This window comes from Thunnus albacares, chromosome 12, assembly GCF_914725855.1.
Source record: "Thunnus albacares chromosome 12, fThuAlb1.1, whole genome shotgun sequence".
In the NCBI taxonomy this organism is placed as follows: Eukaryota; Metazoa; Chordata; class Actinopteri; order Scombriformes; family Scombridae; genus Thunnus; species Thunnus albacares.
Window position 1 is genome coordinate 10316462 of NC_058117.1, and position 23421 is coordinate 10339882.

A 23421-nucleotide genomic window follows, 5' to 3' on the forward strand; every position below is an offset into this window, starting at 1 on the left:
ATTCCTTGCAATATATTGAGTAAAAGAACATTTTATAATGCAACCGAGGGACACTGAAATGGTAAAGTTGGAGTCTCTTATTCATTAACCTCAGTCTTGGTCTCTCTCTCTCTCTCTCACACACACACACACACACACACACACACACACACACGCACACACACACGCACGCACACACACACACACACACACACACACACACGCACGCACGCACACGCTGGGGGACTGATGATGAAAATTTAAAAAGGGTCCCAGAAATTTCTGTGTCTCTCTTCCACAGGAAGAATCAGATAGCAAACCGTTTTCTGTCTTATAAAATACAACAGTACCAGTCACATTCATAAACTTGCAAACAGACTTAAGACTCTCATGTTTCTTTGAATCCATGTGGTCCATCTATTGTGGTTTTTTAAACTTTCACATTTTAGCAGCAGATAATATTAGCGGAAGACTGGGTTTTCACTTTCATCCAGTGCTTTTAGACCCCAACAGAGAAACTATCAGCCAATTTCATCAACAGTGAGTACAATGTGGTTACTAAGACATCCAGTCATCTTAACAGAGGCCTCTTGCTCAAGTATCACCAGGTTGATGTGACAGTACAGGTGAAATCCAGTTGTAGGGTGTCTGTGCATTTTGATGAGGTGAAATGTAAGAGAACTTTATGTTTGAGCAGCTCACAGTGTCAGTCAGTTGTTACAGTTTGAGGCCTCGTCATCCGTTACATCTCTGGGCTCAATTCAAGCTAAGTCAGCACACATTTGTTGGGGGCTTTATGTTTAGTCTGTGCAGGTTTGGTTGGTGGTCACATTGATGTCAAAGTGGGGCAGAGATGTGGGACTGAGGAGCGCTGGCATAGGTGACAGCGGAGGGTCTGGGGGGCCACTCAGCGTCGTCCTGCAGCTCCAGGGCCAGAAGCTTGTAGAGGACCCTGGGGGGCTTGTTTTTCCTACAGAACAACCAGGAGAGGCAGGCTGAGCCCCAGCGGTCATTGGCCATCTGAGAAAGTACACGTTCAGTGTGAACGTAGGACACAGAAAGAGTTCGTTAGTGAGCCAGCTTCATAGATATTTTCACAACATCTCTTCAGGAACTAATTTCCTGTAATCATGTGACCAAATCACCTCTATTTTGGTTCTTTTTTCAAATTGCAAATTGAATCACAATATGTTCTTTGAATTTACAGGAAAACATGAGAGTGGCTGACGATTGTAAGATGATGTTGAATTTTTGCAACATTATTGCAACATTTTTATTTTTCAAGCATAACAAGTGTTTGATGACAAATGTGCAGCAACTTGCAGGTTTGCAGCATCTGTAACTTGTCAAACAACAGTCAGTCACACTGTACAATGTATTTCTTACTTTGCACTCCCTTCTGGCCGCCATAGATAATTGAACAGAGTTGAGAAATAAATATAAATCTGTGAAAAGACTGTGATGGATTCATAAGATCAGCCAGAACTGGTTTAATACACTTTTCAACTCAAACAATCTGATAAAATGTAGTCAAATGAAAGATGACCTGTTGAGTAATACAAAGTTTAACATTATTCACTAATAATTTATGCATTCACAACATGTAAATGGAAAATACAAAGCAAGGAAGCAAGAGAAGCAAAAAGCATTACTATCTAGACAGTGACAGACAAAAATAAAAACTGAGTGAAGTCAAAAGCTTGCCAACCTGAGGTGTGTCAGCGGGGGGGGACTTGACGGGCTGATTTACCCCCCGATTGTCTCTGAAAACTAGCTTCCACAAGATGATGTCAACGATCAAAATCTACGGGAGATTTCAGTGGGAACTTGAGAATCAGCTGATCATGAAGATTGAGTTACAGCCACAGAAATGCACCAAAAATAGAAATAACTCTGGAGATTAAATGGAAAATTGAAAAAAATGATTTGTTGATTTCATTCATTAGGAAGTGATTTATCGTGAATCGGTGGGAACAATGAACGCATGCAAATCACAGCTTTTCAAAAGGAAAAAGAGAGAGATCAGTTAAATTTGCTAAAAGAGAGCAGAGAGCTTGTAGGGTGTGATGTCTCTAAAGCGTACCTCCAGCACGAAAGACACGGCCGCATTCATTATGATAATGATGACCAGTGTAATGCGCCAGTCATGAGGAACACACACAATCTGAAGGGAGGCAGAGCAACAGGATGAGCGCTGAATACACCACACACACGCTTTCCATCGCTTCATGCAACATCTCAACTGCTTCCCGCAAACAGCGTTGTTTCTTTATCTTTTCTGATGTTCAAGTCTAAAATCAGCATGTTAAACGCTACATAATTCAGAGCAACCTGTGCAAAAACATCCAGAAAAACAAGTTTTACCTCCAGGAAGCTGTCGATGGCAGGAATAGGATACAGCATGATAAAGAAGAGAAAAGAATACAGACTGACGCTGGACAGCATGAACGGCCCTTATGACACAAAAACACAGAAATTTAGTGGAACAACAGAACAAATGGTTGTTTTCAACTTGCAAGCACATGACACACACATATATGGAAAGAGATTAGTGTCAGTAAAGATTGTAATTGTAAACATTTATATTTTATGCTCATATTAATGTGATCAATTGGATTTAGAGAAGCCTCTCAGTTGTCATTCTGGGAATTACATAATATAATCATTTTCAGGAAACTGAATTCAAAGTTGGAGAACTTAATTTAAAATGAATGCTAACTGTAAACAAAAAGTAAAGTACTAATATGTTCACTTTTCGATCAGCTGACTTAAAAATATGTCTTATAAATCTAAATGTTTTTTTTTTTAGCATTTTTAAAAAACTCAGCAGTTTAAAATGTGCCTGACAAATTCCAACTCATTCTGTGCTGATACTGAGCTCTTTCCATACACATCACGTCAATCACTCAGCGCTTCAACAATACAAACTAAGTCCTACAGTTTTTGTAGCTGGGCTGTCTGAAGGGCTTTCCTTTGGAGAAGACGATGGCCACAACCAAGTACTGGAAGGAGGAGACGTAGAACAGGGTGGTGTTTTCGTAGTTCCTGATGTTTTTGTGGTCGTGAGAGGTTGTTACATTGAGCCTGTGAGGGAGACTGTAGCTGGAAACATTACAGGCACTGCGGGAGAAGAGAGGAGAGTAAATGCAGAGATTAAATAGACATTTCTGTTTTAATAAGTCAGCAATGTAGAGAAAAACAAGCTGAAGGCTAGAATGTGAGTATTAGTGGTCATATTTTCCAGACCTTTTTCTGATTTGTGTTTTTCTCCGTTCTTGTCTATAACCAGCTTACATTGTGCAAAAAGTGCATGAATAACATTTGACTGGCTGGCTAATTGATCCCCATTTCAAAGTTATGGTGTGTCAAGAAGGAGAAGACTAAAAACAAGAGAAAATTCAGAGATTTTGTTTAAAATTCACTCTTTTTTTTCTAAATCCACATTTTTTCTTTTTTGCTGGATTCATCTAATATTAGCCAGATTAACTAGGCAGCACACTGTGTAGCCAATCAGCACACAGCTCGACATGTCTGCCATGTGCACATGACTGACCCATTGTTTTAGTCAGATTTTCTCAGTGTTAGAAATTGCATACAGAAGTCCACAAGAGACAAACAACAAGACAAGAAAAAAGACATTTACAGCTTGTCTTGACAAATCAGGCGTTTCATTTCAGAGCTTATTTAGTAATAATCGATGTTACTCACTCTGAGAGGGGCGTCCATGTCTCGTACCAGCTCTGCTGTCGTACTAAGAGGAAAGCCAAGACCTGGAAGACCATGCAGGTGAGGATCTGGGTCAAAACCGAGCAGAGCAGCGGGCCAGAGATGAGACTGGACGGGGGGCGTTGGCACACCAGCTCCTTCCATGCCGGGTTCAGACTCACTAAACACAGACACAAACCAGTCAGCAAGTTGTTTTCCAAGAATGGAAATGACTGCATGTCAGTATTGTATATCATGAGCTTGGCTTCAACTTCAAGCACAGATTAAAAGCTTTCCAGTGCACGTCGTCATGCTACTCACTTGTAAAGGCAACGATAAGAATGATGGTAAGGTCAATGAAGAGGAACTGGAAGTCTCCCAAGTTGCTGAGAATCTGTAGAAGAGATTAATCATAAATTCAAAATATATTCACAACAGTCACACAGCAGCAGACGACTCAGTAGACAATCTCTTAATCTATAATAGACAGACAGCTCATTCATTTCTGTTCTGATGTACTATGTACTATGTTGCATGATATATTTAACTGATGGCCTTCACTGACACTTTTCCCAGGAAAAAAAAAACAATTGACATCTGACATGTCACTTTGCAGTCGCTGCCTTTGTTTCACTGAATGGAAAACTCCCACATCTTTTTAAATTCAGCGCTGCTTCTACTTGCTTCTCACGTCTACGCTGCTCATGAAGCCTCTGCATCTCATGTGGGAACCATATCAGCGTTTGTGACTCACTGGCTTTAACTGTGCAACAATAACATGATGAATTCATGTTGCTTTGCCTGCTGCCTGTCGTCAAACCTAAAAGATGCAAACATATCTAATTCTTAATCATTTTTACGCACACTTCAAATCCCATTTTATTCATAGCCACTCGAATAATAGTATATTATTCCTCACTCAGTGCTAAAAAAGAAACACAAATGTACAAAAATGTACAAACAAGAAAGAACGGTGTATTTACCGAGTAGAGCAGCGTGACACTGAGGTACTGGATGATGCTATAGAGAGCCATGAACTTGAACACGCAGAATGATGTAATGAGGGCAGCTCGACCCTCCCTGTGAAAGGTCAAAACATCAAAAACAAACCAGAGTTGACCAGCAGTTTGTGCAGCTATTTAACTTCTGTGACCACAATGTAAATTCATACAATATTTCACATTTTGAAACTCAGAACAATGCGTCAGTTCATCCAGTTGGCACCAAAATGGAACAGGAAAAACTAAGAACGCATATTAAAGTTCAAGTTAAAGAGATATAAAAATTATTTTTTGAACTGTCAGACCTCTGAGTGAGTTATGAGTGCATCAAACTGAGAATCTTGTATTGTGTATCGTAACACTTCTATACAAATTGAACTGCTGTGGAGAATTTGGCAAACAATGATCATTAAAAAAAAAGTTGAAGGAGTATTTTTGGATTATTTCTGCCATGTAAAATTCTCTTTTCTTCAATGACTCCTCCATGGACATGTCCTGATCTTCCTCTCTGCAGCACACCTTTCAAAACTATTCCTAAAATCCCACAACCTCTGCAAATCTTGTGTCAGAGTGTAAGTATCACAGTGAGCAGCTACCTGATGAGGTTTGGGACACAGGAGATGTTTGAGGTGGAGGAGGTGAAGGGAGATGCTACAGAGGCCTCCAGCTCAGACAGAGAGATCCCACTGTGAGCTCTCTTCAGAGCCTGACAGAGAGAGAGAGAGAGAGAGAGAGAGAGAGAGAGAGAGAGATTCATTACTATAATGCTTTAATGGTATTATTAACCAGAATAGAGATAGATTTATTCTAATAAGAAACTTGAGTTAAGGATTTCAGTACTTTTTCCATCTCATAGACATTATTGCCATTCTGAACACACACACACAGGTATTTAGAGAAGTTCTTGGCACAGAATGAGCTGATCTCCACCCTTACAATCAGGAACAGATTATACAGAAACTGTTGTGATTTGCGCATATAAATAAATCTTCTTCATCAGTACTTACTCCACAGTCATTAGCACCATCACCACACATCCCAACAGTGTAACTGGAAGGTAAACGAATTGGGTGAATGAAACAAATGCTGCAGATGCTATGAAATCATCTTGAAATGAAGCTCATCAGCTAAACTAAAACAAGTGAATTCAACAACTAAATGAGACGCTCACTCGATGCTCTGCAGGACTTCTACCAGCTGAGTCTTCTGGTCAGGAGCCATTCGGGCGAACACGGTGGCTCTAAGCACGAGCTGCAGTGCCCCCATGTGGAGAGACAAAGGATTACAGGAACATCCAGTCAGCATGAAGCCACACAGAAATCAACTTAAACTTCACCCGTCATCTTTTTACCTTCTGGACTAGTTGAGGGAAGTGCTCAGTGATGACAGCAAAGTCTCGGCCACTCACAGCGAAGTGATAGCTTTGGTCCTGCTGAGCCAGCTGCTCATCATACAGCCCTTCCTCCAGACTGATCTCCACAGTCTGAAAGCAAGAGGAAAGACGTAAAAAGAAAAACAATGAAGCAGTTTTTACAAGAACATCACACTTAAAGGCTTCAGATTTAACCTGAGAAATGTTGCTTTCAGCCCTCGTTGTAGACACCTTCCTGTGAATTCAATCAAAGATACTTGCATACTAAGCATGTTTGAGTGGTTTCTTTTAACACTGCAGTTTTAATTCCTTTAGTTTGTTCAGACATTTGAAAACATTTTAATTTGAACTTGAGTGGCACAAACAACTGCAAAAAGCCTGAACATGCAGTTCTTCTGTGTAACAAAGTGCAGAGCAGTTTAGCAGGAGTAAGTACACTCTCTGAAACAGCCACAGGCAGGAAACAGACCCAAATACAAGGCATAATTGGTCTGATAAGACAGATGATGACATCATATGAGTATCTGCAGATGCTAAGAGAGCAGAACTGAACAAAACGAACTGCAGCTTTCACCACAGTGTACCAGATACACAGTGTCTGTCGCTGGTATAATTACCAGAGAGAGTAAGTTATGGGAAAGAGCACAGACTATACAGATTTTAAAGAGCCACCAAAGTCTCTATTCCTGATTGATGGTGGGTTACAAACATTCTACCTGTAACTTTCTGTCTTACCTGAGCGTCCTTGACAGTCTGAACAGGGTTTTCAGTGTAATGCCACGTGATACTGGCAGGGTGGAAATCCTTTGGAGGCACAGCATCTGCTATGATGACTTTCTCATGTGGACGTATCATCCCGCAGTCTCGAGCCACTGATATCGCCGTCAACATGTTGTCACCTAACAAAAACAAAAACAAAGACAGAGTGAAGGGAAGGAGGAATGCACTGATTCTACACGAACATTCATGATTTTAGTCATTAATAGCAGACTTTACTGCTAAAACCACAGAGAAAACAAGTGAAATAAGTGAGTGAATTCACTAAGCTGGGTTACCTGTAACCATCAAGGTGCGAATGTTAGCTTGTCGCAAGTCACGTAAAACCCCGGCAGTCTCTTCTTTTATTTTGTTCTGCATGATGATCAAGCCGAGGAACTCCATGTTGGTCTCTATCAGGTCCCTGAAAGGCACAGATCATACATCTCAGCGTTTCACCACCATTTGTTTGTCACAAATACTCAAATATGTTTCACATCACTTTACAGAATCAGAGTTCAGAGGGTAAAAAACAATGAAGAACTTAACTTTTGCTTATTAGACCTCATAAATCCATAATGCTCACTGCATCATATGAGTTGAAGAGTTGTAATTCACTTTTCTGACATCCTGCCTTCCTGCTAATCTGCCTTGTCCACATTAGTTAATGATTTCCTACATTTATCAGACAAACATCCAGAGACAGCCATGAATTTGTTGCTTTCAATCGAGTGGTCATGTGGGCTTGTAAATCTAGCAAAAATAATTCACTAATTGTGTGGTGAGTGAGTCTATAATCACATTCACTCCTTTTGACCCAAATTGCACCCAGTGTTTGAGTTACACTGGCTTTCAGGTCTCTGTATTTTTTCAAAATTCTAATTATTTAAAAAAAGCGATCATTCATTTCAGCATTTGAAATGCTATTAGATAATCGTTGATTATGTATTTTTTGGATTTGACAATGTTAATGGAGAAGTATAGAGAAGGTCAGAAGGAGTTGTATTGTGTCTTTGTGGATCTAGAGAAAGTATATGACAGAGTACCAAGAGAGGAGGTGTAGTATTGTATGAGGAATGATTGGCTCTGAGCCCTTTCTTGTTTGCAATGGTGATGGACAGGTTGACGGACAAGATCAGGCAGGAGTCTCCGTGGACTATGATGTTTGCGGATGACATTGTGATCTGTAGTGAGAGTAGGGAACAAGTTGAGGAGAGCCTGGAGAGGTGGAGGTATACAGTGGAGAGAAGAGGAATGAAAGTCAGTAGGACAAAGACGGAATACATGTGCGTGAATGGGAGGGGGGACAGCGCAACGGTGAGGATGCAAGGAGTAGAGGTGGTGAAGGTGGATGAATTTAAATACTTGAGGTCAACTATTCAAAGTAACGTGGAGTGCAGAGGGGAGGTGAAGAAGAGAGTGCAGGCAGGGTGGAGTGCGACAGAAGAGTACCAGCAAGAGTGAAAGAGTAGGTTTACAAGAGGGTTGAGAGACGGACTATGTTGTATGGTTTGGAGGCGGTGGCACTGACGAAAAGACAGGAGGCAGAGCTGGAGGTGGCAGAGTTGAAGATGCTAGAATTGATGAGGGTAGACAGATTAGGAATGAGTATATTAGAGGCACAGCTCAGGTTGGACAGTTTGGAGACAAACTGAGAGAGGTGAGATTGAGATGGTTTGGACATGTGCGGAGGAAGGATGCTGGTTATACTGGAAGAAAGAGGATGAAGATGGAGTTGCCAGGCAAAAGGAAAAGAGGAAGACCAAAGAGGAGGTTTATGGATATGGTGAGTGAAGACATGTTGGTGGTTGGTGCGACAGAAGAAGCTGCAGAGGACAGGAAGAGATGGAAATGGATGATCCGCTGTGGTGACCCCTAAGAGGAACAGCTGAAAGAAGAAGATTTATTTTTTTGGAGATCCACCCATTCCCGAACTTTTGACCTTTTCGGGGTAGCTCAAGTCTCTTCTTGGGGAGCTGCACTATAAACAGAATACTGTGGCTGCATTGCATATGAAAGACAGAGACTTATGTCTTTAGTGTTTTTCCTTTAATGGATTTCTCCCTGTATTATATTGTTGCAAAATAGTGAGTCTAGCAAATAGCTTAGAGGTTCATCCTGAGGGCCTGACACCAAAACCTGATATTTGCTCATGTTTTACACAGCTGGAACATTTTCTGCTCTCACACTGTTTTGAAGCAGGACTGCAAATATTTGAACTTCATGTCATATGATCTATGTTTGTCCCATTATCAGATGAACTAAGCCCTCCAGACATCAAAATGGGAAATACAAGCTACATGAGCAATTACATTCTTTTAAAGATTTACCACATTCCAAGGCGGGATGTTTTTATACCCACATGTACTGACATGACGTGTAACAGTGCAACAGTGCAACAGTTTTATCTGTGGAGGGAAGCGTACCTGCCAAGGCTCTGGACTTTGTGCCAAGAGAGTTTGGACTCCAGCTGTCGATATGCCAGGGCAATAACCCTGAAGCCCTGCCTGGTGTAGGTCTCCAGAGTTTCTGTGAAACTCTGCGGGACTGAAGAGAGTCAAACACAGCAGAGGTCAGCTGCTAGGTTAGCAAGTCTGGCCTTTATTAGCTGAGTGCATTATTTATTTTATAGGCAGGGAGGAGAGGCAGGAAGTCCCATCCTGACCTTTAAGATACAGGACAAGAGTGTCTAACCTGTGTGCTGTTTGCAGAGGCTGGCCACAATCTCTGGTGCCCCTTTCAGGTAGGCATCCATGTGTTTTTCCCCCAGCCTCCTGACCACCACACTCATTCTCTGCAGTGCTGAGGAGAAGGGGAACTGGCGCACAATACCGATCTCACAGGACTAAGGAGTAAAAGTCGCATGTTGTCAGAATCAACTAAACTTTCAAATCAGTTTTTCTTTCACATTTTGAATTGAAGAATTATGTTTTGGAAGAGAAATGCCAAACATAGTTTAAAAAGACAACTTACTGATAACTCAGACAGCTCCTGCACAAAAAGAAGGATTGAATGACAACTTAATTCTTAACACTAGTTCACAAGCATAAACAAATGCACTGATCAGTAAATAGTAACTGTACCAGATTCTGAGTTAGTGGATTGTTCTGATTGGCTTCAGGGACGACTTGCTTCGGAGGTCGCACAACGGTGGGCATTATGGGATTGTGGAGTGCAGTCTCTTCTTCTGTGGGCTCTTCCAGGATCTGAACAAAAAATAACAAAGATTTATTGTGATATCTTAAAAAACGCATTGAGCTTATTTACTCTAGTACACTGTGTCTGGTGTGACAGAAACTGAGCTTCAGTTCCAAAGGCATTTTCTGCCTTTCAGGGGTCTCCATGATACCACGCTTGGACCATATTAGCCAAGAGGAGCTTGCTCTGCCAAGGCGACAAGCAGGGTGCTGCATAATTCATGTACAGACTGGTATCCGTGCTGCTTAAAGGTGCCTGTGTCTAAGCATGTTGGGTGTAGACGCTCTCTGTTCCTTACCCAGCCGGTGGCGCTGAACATCTTGAGGTCTAAAGGGTCTCCAGAAAGTTCACCCTCTATCTTGGTCAGTGAGTGGCAGGCGGCCATGCAGGCCACAAATGTAGTGTTCACCAGACTCTCTTTAGCTGCCTCAGACTCCGGAGGAGAAAAGCTGTAATGAAGAGGGAGGAACAAACTCAACAACTAGACTGTTTGTGAGTATGAAAAGAGCAAATTGCCAACAATAATTAAATATACGATTATATAAGTGCTTATGTGGTTACTAATGACATCATGTGGAAACTCCATAAAAATATTATTTTCCAGACAAACAAGAATCCATTTTCCGAAGAGAGATAAGAATCAAAACATCCAGTGGGAATAAATGATGATAGCAACTCCAGAGGACAAAATAGTGCTTTTATATCCATTTCTGTGAACAGACCTCTTGGAAATTTAGACTTTGGTGAATATATTTTTCTCTCCAGTTGTTGCAGTTTGTTTTGTGGAGTTGCAGTCGTCTTATCTCAGCTTTACAGCAACACATCACTTTTATTAAAAGACTATTAGATATCCTGAAAAAAATAAAGCTCCATGTGGCTAAAAATGTTTTTTTATGAAAATGATCTGAAAAACAGATGCTTGGGGAATGTCTCCTCTACACAAAGGTGGTTAAAAGATAAAAGATATCCTTTAACACATCCACACCTATACATGTGATGGATGAAAACAGATGGACAAAAATACACTCTTGAGGAATTTAAAAGGAAAAAGTAACCTAGTAATGGTATGAAAATTCCTTTTCAGATCTAAAAATCCAAAAATCTGGTTTCTTCTAATCGATTACAGTAAAACTATTGCACTACAACAATATTTGCCTACCTGCCATCTTCTGCTCTCTGAATACCCCACAAGTCCAAACCATCCTCTGTGAGAGTACCAGTCTGAAGGAAAAATACAGACCATTAACAATGCACATTAAGATGTATCAACCCTGGCCGTATTAATTACGCCTCAGAGGAGGAATACTAGCCCAAATAAATCCCTCTAAAAGCCCAAAACGATTAGAGGGAGGGAAATTTAGACCTATTTTTACATCATGAAGCTAAAAGGATTTAATGAACTTATTTGACATCTTTTATTCATCTATACCAGTAATCAGAGAGAGTTCTCTCTCAGTTCTGACATGTTAATGCAACAACATGCACACATACTGTATTTATAACCTGACCACAAAATAAATCAACTGTCAACTATGCAAAGACAAGTTAAAACAACACATTCAAGATGTAAGGAGTTTAGACACACAGCCAACCATCTGAACAATTACAAACCTAAACTTTAATTTATGGCTGCAACTAATGATTATTTTCATTTTAAATTAATCTGCAAATTACATTCTCGGTTAACCATTGGCTCTACAAAATGTCAGAAAGTAGTGAAGAATGTCTGACACAAGTTTCCAGCAGTGTTGGCAGATTTCCACTTAACTGGGCTACTTTTTATTTAATTGGGCGGGTAAAAATTCTCTTGCGGGTCGTGATAATTTTGGCTACTTTTTGTACCATTTGGGGCGGTTTCCACCAACAAAAGATCTAGGCTCTACTCCAATAAATCAGCCCCTCCTGTCATCCGAGTAGATTGAGACCGACAGTGCACTGAGTTCAGTAGGTTGAAGCTGTGTTCATGTCAAATCAGTTATTTTAATTACAAGCTTTAAACTTGTTTATAGCTTTCACATCAACATCCAAGTAACAATTGCAAATGGGAAAGTCAGACTTATGAAAGCTCTGATTTATATATTGACTGTAAACCAAACAAACATATCAGTTCAGAAACTTTTTTTTTCCTTTTCCAATTATTATTCAGAGTCAGAGTTCTGTGATAAAACACATGTAGCAGCTGTTTATATGAGTGAAAATGTTTAAAAGTTTAATGGAACATTATCTAAAATCTAAAAATATCAAGGTTTCTGTGGCTTTGAGTTTGCTTTGTTTTAGTATGTTAGCATGCCAACATTTTCTAATCAGCACTAAATACAAAGTCCAGCTGAGGCTGACGGGAATAGTTTTACAGGTATAGTATTGGTGCTGAGCACAAGTCAGAGAATCACCTACATCAGTAAACCTTATCCACTTGGGACCATAAATGTCTAATAGTTGTTGACATATTTCAGTCTGGGCCAAAATGGTGGACCATAACCAACTGACCAACCAAGTGACATTACAGCTTCCCCACTAGCATGGCTATAAATGACTTAAATGATTAACTGGTAAAAATTGTTACAAATTAATTTTATGTTGGCTACTCATTTCAGCTTTACTTTGATTGCTCTTATTACCTTAACAAAATCAAACTTAACTCCCTGCTCACTAGATGTGATGTTATGAAAAGAACATTTAATGCTACAGGCAGCTTCCTCTGATATTTCAAAGACATGGATAACAGTATCATTGCTGGAACTATAGATTAGGATGTTTTCTAAGTAAATCAATACTACAGCATTTACGTCTTAAATGCATGCAAGCAGATCCACAGAACTGTCATAAACCGTGAAATTAAGTCAAACAAGAACTTGTTCTTGAACTGGGAAGTGGGTTTGGATGCTTCCTAACTAATTTTCACGCAGTCTGAGTCAAGATTTTATTCAGTCAAAGTCAAGCAGAGTTCGGTGAGATGCTTGATTAATACTGACCCTGAGATTCATCTTCATAAATTGCATTTCTTAAATTCCTAAGTAGCAAATACAATCACATTTTATGACCTGATAGCTGTGGATGGATTAAACTACCTTGTCAAAGCAAACCAGGTTAAGCTGACCACACATGTTGATCCTCTGAGGGCTGATGCAAAAGATGCCAACTTGCTTCAGACGCCGCTGCGCGTACACAATACCAGCTGTCATGGCTGCCGGTAAGGCAGGGGGCACAGTGATGGTGATGATGTCCAGAGATTCAATGATGATAGTGTGAGCTGGAACCTGGACGGGATTGAGAAGAAACCAAAAACTGACATGTAACACAGAACAGATTTAAAAAATAATTTCTGAAATGTTAGGCACTAAATAACTGGGAGAAACAGCCAAAACAAATCCACATTTTTATTCTAAAAAAGCTTACACGCATTCATAAAAAATAAAAATTTTGCCTCTATTAGAGAAGTGATACCTTGTTCATGATACTGAGGACGATGGTGTAGATAAAGCCAATCCCTGCCACCCCAACCAGACACAGCAGGAACAGATAAGCATCCCGGTACAGTTTGAAGTCTGTGGGTTTGGGGTAGAGGATGGAGCGCACAAGCTGGCCTTTCTCTGTACTAAACCCTGTGGGAACATGTAAATAATGAATGTTACACTTTTAACAAATCACATTTGATTATATAGCATTTTGTAAAGCAGGCAGATTTATTTATAGAGCTTTTCATTACAAAGAAACTCAATGTGCTTTACATTTAAAAAGAGACAAAAACATCAAGCGTATGCAATGCAGTGGTATAACAACAACAACAACAATAATAATAATAATAATAAAACAACTTTATACATACCGACAATACATACACACACACACACCCACACACACTAACTGTGTCCATAGGCCTGAGAAAGGTTTTGAGCTGAGCTTTAAATGTAGATACAGTTTTTATAGATCACAGCTCATCAGGCAGATCATTTCAGAGGGCAGGTCCACAGTAACTAAATGCACCTTTACCAGCTCCTGATCTCACTCTGAGTACAACCAGAAAGCCACCATCTGAAGACCAGTGAGGTCTGATGGGGGTATAGTCAGTGAGCAGGTCAGAAATATACTGGGGAGCTGAACCATGTAGTGCCCTAAAAACCAATAGGAAGATTTTAAGCCAACGAAGTAATGGAGTAATGTGATGATGTTTTCTTCTACCGATAGGAACTCTGGCAGCTGAATTCTGTATGAGTTGAAGTCTTTGTATTGAATGTTTTGATAATTCAGTGAAAAGAGCATTGCAGTAATCTAATCTGTTCAAAATGAATGCGTGGCCCAGTTTCTCAGAGTTGGTTTGTCATATGAATCTTTTTACTTTTGATATATGATTGATGATATATATGATGATATATAATTTTGATATGTGATTTTCGAAGTTAAGGTCAGCATCCAGGATGACATGCAGGTTTTCTCACCTGTTCACTGGCTTTTAGGGTGCATGATAAAAGGTAGGAGTAAGAATTTTTTTGCCATCCAATAATCTATGTCTGTAATGCACTTTATCAGGTTGTCAATTGGGCTAAGGTCATTGGGAGAAAGAGAGATATAGAGCTGTGTGTCATCTGCATATGAATGATTGGATATGTTATGATTCTTAATGATATTGCTAAATGAGATCAGGTATAGATTAAAAGGTAGAGGGCCGAGGATTGACCCTTGTGGAACTCCAGAGAGAATTTGGAACTCTTGTGATTTAAAATTGTGAATGGACACAAAGAAACTTCTGTGTTTGATGTAGGAGGGGAACCAGTTTAAAACAGAGCCTGATAATCTGATAGTGTCATGGGGCCTGTCAAGCCTGTGTAGCGGCTGAATATGTGCAACCCAGTATGGTGAGTCTGTACACTAGAGCTGAACTGTCAAAACTATTCACCAACAACACAACCAGCTGTAATTCACTCCCTCACCTGTTCTGACCACGACAGCCTTCACCAGTTCACCTGCGTAGAAGCGGGTCTGGATAACGTGTGTACCACAGAACAGGGTGTGTCTCTTGTGCTCCTCCATATTGTAGATCATGGCTGCCTCCTCGCCTGAACTGGGCAGACTGGTCTTAGTAACCGGCACACTCTCCCCTGAAGATAAAGGAAGAACAAACAGACACTCAATAAAAAAAACAAACAAGACTAGGTCGAAACCTAGCATATAGTTTGACTAAAGCTAATTTGACATAGGGGCTTTCTCAATACAGCAAGTTCAGACTTGCTAACTTGCTAGTTTGGACTTGGCAAGTTTGACTCGAGAGTGCAAACTGCCAAAGATGGGAGGACGCAGTCCGGTCATTCTTCAGTTGGAACAGCAGCGTACTTGTTGACAGCAGCAGCTCAGCTTCAACACAACTACCTGACTGCACTGTGACAAAATATCTCAACTCAAAGCTCAACTAACACTTTTTCTCACAAAAAATGACCTCACTGAATGAGAGATGCAGTAAATTGTTATTCAGTCTATAATGTAGCTAAAATAAAAATCCAAACTGTTATATAGCTTAATAAAATAAAACAAAATTTAATATAGACTTTTCTGTTCATTTTAATACATTTATATTTATTGAAACGTGGTGATACCTGTACATATAGAACCTCAGAGGCAGCGCTGTTGTTCTGTCCAGTAAAAACATGAAGCTTCACTTTACATTCAGACAAACTAATGTGGCAGCTACAATTGTTAGATTTCATCTGTGAGACCAACATTTATCTTCCAAAAGGAATTATATCATATATCAAAATGCTACAGAGACATTAGCGCCAGTGGTAAATCACCAACAAGCTGCACGGATCAGCTCTTTTCATGCTCTATTTTTATCAACTTTGATTCGGCAGTTTTGGTTTAATTCTGTGTGGAAACCCTGATGCTCTATTCCTCTCATCAGTATGTTCTGTATGGATGGTCTACGTTACGATAACACACAGAGATAGTCCACTGTGACTTTAATAACATAGTTGACTGTGTTGGATTATTATTTATGAAAGATATCCATTATTATTATTATTAGTAGTAGTAGTAGTAGTAGTAGTAGAAGTACTAAGACACATCAGCTGGCTATAGTGATAAAGACGCAGGTCAAAGGTACAATCTGGGTGTGATGTGAACTGAGGACAAGATTAAAAAAATGTTTTTAAAAATGAACGAAGACAGTTGAGTGTGAAAATTCATTCTTCATCTTGGAAGTAATAGTTTGACAAAAAAAACTGAACACAAGGTCCATTTACTAGCTTTTACCGGAGCTTTCAATCAAAAAAAAAACAGATCGCTGATGAAAACCATGAGTTGCACTGAAAAGCTCCGGAAAAAGCTAGTAAGTACATGTTTACTTACGATTTGTTTGTCAAATAAATAAAACTGCTTCTTGTAAAGTATAAGCTGGAACTACAACCTGTCAACATGCTCTCGTTGACAATGCAGGTTCCATGGACGAGCACGGCATCGCAGGGCATGATCATCCCATTCCCTGGAATAACGATGACATCACCAGGCACAAGCTCAGTCGACATGGCCTGTTCAACATCTATGATCAAGATCAAGAAAGAGGACACTGAAAACTATATCAAACACACCGTCTCTGCAGAGATCAATAGTCCAATTATTCTATTACTGAATAACAAAAAAGTAAAGAGGGACAGTCTAGTAATATGACATAATACTATTTACTCTACACACGTCATAATTTAATGATATAAACATTATAACACTAATGTGGTCTGTAGCACTGCGTTATAATCAAAAAGGAAAACATGCCTTTATCTCCTCTGCACACTGAAACACGAACCACGCTGTGCGCTGCCACCATGTCATGTAGCATCACATATTGCTGAAATAAAACAGACAAAGAGTGAGAAAAATACATCTGGAAATACACACCAAAATGTCACTAGACAATACAAAACATCCCAGTGAGGAAATGACACCCTAAAACCAAAGAAATTATAACAGGAAACATTTAATTTTCATTTCAACAGGCAGAATAAACACTATAAGAGGAAGGGAATTACACCAAAAGCTGCCATTATGTTTTTTGTATCTCCTCACTTCACACTTTTTTTTCTGGGATCAAACATGACTCACCTTTTTAATTGTATACAGTGAGGTAGCTATTGAAATGACAGACATGAAAACTATGGCTGTAGCATAATAGTAGTAGTCCTCCGCACTCCACAGAATAACACTGAAGAGCTGGAAGATGTAGAAAGGATTCAACACCTGATGGTAGAAGAGAAAGAAACATACTGTTGAATGTTTAACAGACAGCAATGATGACTTTATTGGTACGCTAAGAGAAACGGTGTCAGAACTGATATTACAAGAAGAGCTCAACACTCACCTCCTTTATGAGGAGCTTGAATAAAGAAGGCACTCTTACTGCGATCTCATTCTCCCCAAAAAACAACCTCCTGTTGAGAAATAATTTAAAGCAGCTTTTAACGTTAATATGACCACATACCTGTGGGCAAGCACGCATCACGAGACTTAACACCTTACTGCAGCTTGTAAGACCTGGTACTTCCTCTTCAATTCATTTGAGAAACTAAGTTTTATATATTAGCGAGTGAAATAAGAAAACAAAAGCATGTGTGTACCTGTAGTCCTCCAGTGTTTTAGAGAGTCCGGCACTGTGGTCGGAGTGGACGTTTTCACAGCTCACCTTCACATCCTCCAAGCCTCTAGAAAGGTCACACACATTTATTTCTACTCTAGTTGTGCAGAGCAACAGTCAGAAATGAACTGTACCAAGTATTTTGGTCACATTAATAGAAGTTATACAAATTATCAATACATTTTTTTAATATAAGACAGTTCATAGCACAGTGATTTCCCGTGAGGCTCTTACTTGTACAATTCAAAGTTGTGTATCACATCATTCCAGTAGTATTTAGTGCTGTGGTGGGTGAAGTAGTGGATCTAGAGGAGAAGAAAGGAGAGGAGAAGAGGAGAGGAGAGGAGGTGGTTAGATTCCGACTGATGATTCAAAATAAGCCAATCACTGATCTAGACTCTCAACTTAAATAGTGTGTCTTTGCTCAAATCAGCCATTTATGATCAAGAAAATTAATCCGGACTCGAGATGATGATGAAAACCAGATTCCCATTGATATACCTGAACAGGCTCACTATATGCAAATTTCCCATGATGCTCGTCATCTACAGCACCAACGCTGTGGTCTCCATCTCCATTTGGTAGGTGAGCCATGGACTGCAGATCCACACTGTCGAAGGGTGTCTTCCCTGGAGCAAACATCACATGTACTTTGGCCCGAAACCACTGCTTGAACTCATCCTGTGAGAACCATATAGAGAATTACTTTATTTCCTTGGATGTGAGAAGAGACTGAATTTATCATTCATGATGTAATATTACTGTACGTGTGCCAAAGAATGTAACAAATGTCAGGATGATTTGTGTGCAGCGGAGTGGTTCACTTCACGAGAGTGAACTCATAATTCTTAGAAGGAGGCGATAGAGTCACGTGTGTGTGTACTCAGAGAGAAAGTGAATTAAATCTTAAACGTTTTAGTTTGCTAGTGTCGTGGCTCTATGGGTGTCGTTGGTTTGTCCGTTGAACCACCACTTTGGTTCAGACTGAAATATTTCAACAACTGTAGGATGGATTTTACAGGCATTCATTGTCCCCAGAGGATAAATCCTACTGACTTTGATGGTCCCCTGACTTTTCCTCTATCACCACCAGCAGCTTCACATTTTTGATTTTTAATGAAACATCTCAACAACTATTGGATGGATTGTGTGCTACAGACATTCATGTGCTTCTCAGGATGAATTCTTGTGATCCCCTGACATTTCATTCATTGTCAAGTGCCTCATCGACAAATATGTACATATAATTTTCTAGTATGGAAACAGTGTATGACAGAAATAACGAACAAGTCAAATGTGTGAGAAGGAAAGTAAGGTCTGCTGTTTCTCTACCGTGGTCCTGAGCAGAAGTGTGTGTGCGTCCCTCAGCGAGGTGTGTGTGCAGGTGCCTTTGACGCCCCATTCGGGCAGCCAGTAGAGCAGCAGCAGCAGGAGACCACCGGAGCAAACAGAGCCGACACCCACCAGGATCATCTTCCACAGACAGGGCCGGTACCCCCACACCTCCTGCACAGAAACACACTCACATGAACAGACGAACACACTGCTGTGTGGTTTGATACAGAAGGTAGATTTTAAAAAAAGCAGAAATGTAATGTGACAGTGACAACGCTTTTCCTCTTACATCAGCCTCAGACCAGTCAATCTAAACTTTTATGCTAGTTTTTTTATTTGTGTAGTGACATGATTGAGTTAATTCAAATCTCCAAAAGTTTGAGCATTGTGACACATGGTCCCAACAATTTACTTACAAATTAACTTATTTCATCGGTCTATCAACCATGTCACTTTGAATTCTCCATCCTGCACTGTTCCTTTTTGTGATGTTTCCACCAGAAGTGAACCAGGAATGTGTTATTGTTCTGTGCCCACATTAAATAATAATACATAATAACATAGTTAATTAACATCTCGAAATGATTTCGTTATTGACAGCCGGCCTCTGTTTCCCTCCAAAAACTTCATAACACTTGCATTGCAAAATAAGTGGTGATGAATTCTCCAGCAGAACAGAAATGAACACGTGGAGGGTGGCGCTAAAATGGGAAGTGATATTTACCATCTCATCCTCCAGGCCCTGGTTGATGATCTTCACCTCTCTGATCTTCATTCTGTCTTAAGTGCAACAACTACAAAGAAAAAGAAAGACAGAACACATCATACACTATATTTCCAACAGGTGTTTTAACTGCAGAAACTTTCTTATCACAGAAGGAAGTCTTCAACGCCATGTGGTCAGCGAAGGTGTTGCAACTTCAATCTCGGTCAAGGTGCTTCACGGGATTTAGTTTTATGGTTTCTGAAGCAAAAACCGCTCAAACAGGTAAAGGCTGTCGGTGATTCATTTACTTTTCTATCATACAAGTTAATATTCAGGAGAAGTGGAATGTGAGATTACATTTTTTATTATAACATGCACCTCCGAGTATAGCAGCAACAATCCTTACCTTATCCTAACCTACTTAGTAAATATTGAGCTGCCTATAAGGAAGAAAGGTCTCTCTGGCAAGTAGAAACCTGTCTGAACCGCAACACGTACCTGCCTCATGGAAGCCACAAGACAGCGTTCAAAGCCTCTGCTGACTATCCGTCACCTACCTTCTTCCTTCTTACGCTCTTGTTCCTGATATTGTTGACTCATGAACTTCCAAGGACATTCGCTGACGGGGAAAAGTGAAATACTAAAATGCTACTGTATCATTTGGTTACTGCAAATATTAATCCAGTCCACATCAGTTTTTCTCAGGACAGGTTCAAAACTCCACATATTTCAAATATTTCTCCACAAATACAACCAAATTAGCTTCACTTTCACTTGATTGCAGTTGATTTCTTTTTTTCATCGTATCAAAAAAGCTGATTATCAAGTTGTATTCACTCTAGTTTAAATCCTACACTTTACCATGTTGTGCTGAATGTATAAAAAACATCTGATCTGCAAAATGTGGCAACTCTATTGACAACTTTAGTGACGGCTTTAATTAATGTTGCACAATAAATGTGACCACTATGTGATATATTGTTGTGGTGTTAAACAATGACACAGTGCAGTGTAGGCTGTAATATGTTAGAACCTTTGCACCATGCACACAAGATCATGTCCAATAACAGTTACACCCACAGTAACCTTTGACTGACAGTCCATCTGATCTGACCGCTCAATAAGCACCGTCATTTGTGAACACAAAGACAATCCTGCAAATCTGACAAAGACACCAGACAGAAGAAAGTAAAGCACTCTACTTTTTAACATCTCTGACATATTTTATGACATATACAGCCCCTTTGGACTCTCGTGTTCTGTTTTACAACTGAATCAGTTACTTGTTGACACTTAGAAGAGAAAAATACTATTTAAATAATGCCAAAGTGAAAACAAATGGATCTAAATGAAGTATAATCATATAATATAATAATCATAGAATCATAGAATCATATAACACATAAGCACTCACACCATTTACAATGACACACCGAAAATATGATGATTTTATGGGCTGATGAGACCAAAACTGAGACTTTTATCTGTTATACTGTGTTCAGTTTAGGCTTCAACATCACCAGACACACACCATCCCCACTATGAACCCAGGTGGTTGCAGCATCAAGCTGTTTCTTTGAAGCAGGACTTGATGGTAGAGGGTGACATGAATACAACAAGATACAGAGAAAAGAGGAAAAGGTGCTGCAGTCTGCAGGAGAAACTTGGGATAAGAATTATTTTTCCAGCAAGACAAAGATCCCAAACATAAAGCCAAAGCTACAAAGGAATGACTGCAACACAACAATGTTTAAGTCTTGGAGCAGCCAAATCTAAGTCCAGACCTTAATCCATCCAGAATTTGTGGCTGGACTTCAGAATTGTTATTCAGGCAGGGAGGCCACGCAGCTGACAGAAGTTTACACAGACATTTTGGGAAAAAAAAAAAAAACAAGGTGGAAAATTTGCAGCAAATTTGCAAAGCTGACAGATCCTATCCTCCAGGCTGTAACGGCTGTACTGTGTACTACTCTAACTAAATATTGACTTGAAGGGTGTCAATACTTATGCAATTTTATGTTTGTGTACTAATTTGGACTTTAATATCATTATTAACAATTATATAATGAAAGTTATTGTGTCATAAAATAATTCAAAGTTGAAAAATAATAAAACAAAAAGTTCAAGGTGGTGGATATTTACGTTAAGACACTGAACAATCATATATTCAATAAAAAACAGAGATGGAAGAAGTATTCAGATCCTTTACTTAAGTAAAAGCACCAATACAGTAACGTAAAATACTCCATTACAAGTAAAAGTCCTGCATGAAAAATCCTACTTAAGTAAAAGTACATAAGTATTATCAGCTTGATGTAGTTAAAGTATTGCAGTAAAAGTAGTGATTTGGTTCCTCTGACTGATATGTTATGTATGACATCATTAGATTATTAATGCTGTGTATGCATCAGTGTGTAAGCAACATGATACTGTTGTAGCTGCTGGAGGTGGAGCTAGTTTCAACTACTTTATATACAGTTAGCTAGTTTAGTCCAGTGGTTCCCAAACTAGGGGTTGGGCCCCTCCAAAGGGTCACCAGATAAATCTGAGGGGTTGTGAGATGATTAATGGGAGAGAAAAGAAGAGAAAACAAAGTTCTGATACACAAATCTGTTTTCAGTTTTTGGACTTTTTCTCTAATCTTTGATTTTTGGTGAAATATTGGATTATTTGAACATTTATTGAAATGAAACCATGTGAGAACTTTAGAGGGAAAAATCATTATTTGGTGGAGCTGTTAACAACTCATAGACATGTGAAATGTGAACCTGACTACACACTGCTTTATGTAAGACGTCAAAAGCCAAAAAGGTTGTAAACCACTGGTTTCATCTTAAACAATGTGTTGTATTTTAAAAGCTTATTATATTATCCATTATGTCAAATCTTCATCTGAAAAGTAACTAAAGCTGTCAGATAAGTACAGTGGAGTAGAAAGTAGAAAGGAGCATAAAATGGAAATACTCAAGTAAAGTACAAGTACCTCAAAACTGTACTTATACACAGTACTTGAGTAAATGTGCTTAGTTATTTTCTACCACCGGTTACAAATGTGTTACTTTTAAGAAACCCTACAACTTATACAAACTACACGTGAATACAGCCTAAAGCTACTTTTAGTAGAAGTCTGTAACTTTTACCAACATAATACACTCATATAATCGTCTCACAAGTTGCTGTTGAGCTGAGATGGAGCGTCTTTACTTTACCTGCCAGTAAAACCACCACAAACACCATAATCACCGAGTAAACTAACACAAATTGACGCACAGCAAAAAGCTTACCGATGTCTCTTCTCTTCTTTACCAACACGTCAGACGTTTCATAGTTGGGTAAGTAAATCGTTGAAACTGTCCGCATTCACAGCCTGCTTGCTGCCCTCTGCAGCCTGCTGAACAGCGCGGATCTAACAGCATGTGTCTGCAGAAACGCGCCGACACAACAGAGATCCACGCTGCGCTGTGGCAGGACCGTCCCAAACCGGTCCATTCAGAAGGAAGTGCGGAAAACAGGATGTGAGGTCATTGGAGGACACTAGCTGAGTCTGGGCTGAATTTCTACAACTTGGAACAAATCGGGGAACTCAAGCGACGTGTGCAGGCAGCAGTGAACATATTAATGTGTGTAGGCCCTTCACTGTTTTCTCTGTCCAGATGTTGGAGAATATGTCATGTTTAGTTGAGACACTGGTGTTACTGCGGGTCAGTGGCAGAGAAGAAATCCTTCCTTTGGCTGAGATTTCAGGAAGTCCTGG

At 39.7% G+C, this 23421-nt stretch overlaps 1 protein-coding gene across 3 annotated transcripts; it reads right to left on the bottom strand.

Annotated features, from left to right (window-relative positions):
• Positions 1–193: 193 nt before the first annotated feature.
• LOC122994257 (polyamine-transporting ATPase 13A3-like) lies at positions 194–23378 on the bottom strand. 3 transcript variants are annotated; one of them, XM_044368849.1, is made up of 33 exons: positions 22952–23378; positions 19686–19755; positions 18959–19132; positions 18128–18307; positions 17861–17931; positions 17610–17693; positions 17354–17423; positions 17098–17232; positions 16771–16843; positions 16409–16540; positions 14940–15107; positions 13456–13613; positions 13080–13268; positions 11171–11232; positions 10310–10460; positions 9897–10019; positions 9787–9804; positions 9508–9658; positions 9240–9360; positions 7113–7237; positions 6793–6956; positions 6037–6168; positions 5857–5936; positions 5693–5735; positions 5282–5391; positions 4668–4764; positions 4006–4078; positions 3688–3865; positions 2918–3099; positions 2344–2432; positions 2063–2143; positions 1688–1783; positions 194–999 (listed from the first exon to the last, which is right to left on the bottom strand). In XM_044368849.1, exons 2-33 carry the CDS (start codon positions 19734–19736, stop codon positions 817–819), a joined length of 3744 nt encoding a protein of 1247 aa, XP_044224784.1. In that variant the 5' UTR covers positions 19737–19755; positions 22952–23378; the 3' UTR covers positions 194–816. The 3 variants fall into 3 exon arrangements, with proteins under 3 accessions (XP_044224784.1, XP_044224785.1, XP_044224786.1); XM_044368850.1 differs by lacking the exon at positions 9787–9804; XM_044368851.1 differs by lacking the exon at positions 1688–1783.
• Between the last annotated feature and the right edge of the window lie 43 nt (positions 23379–23421).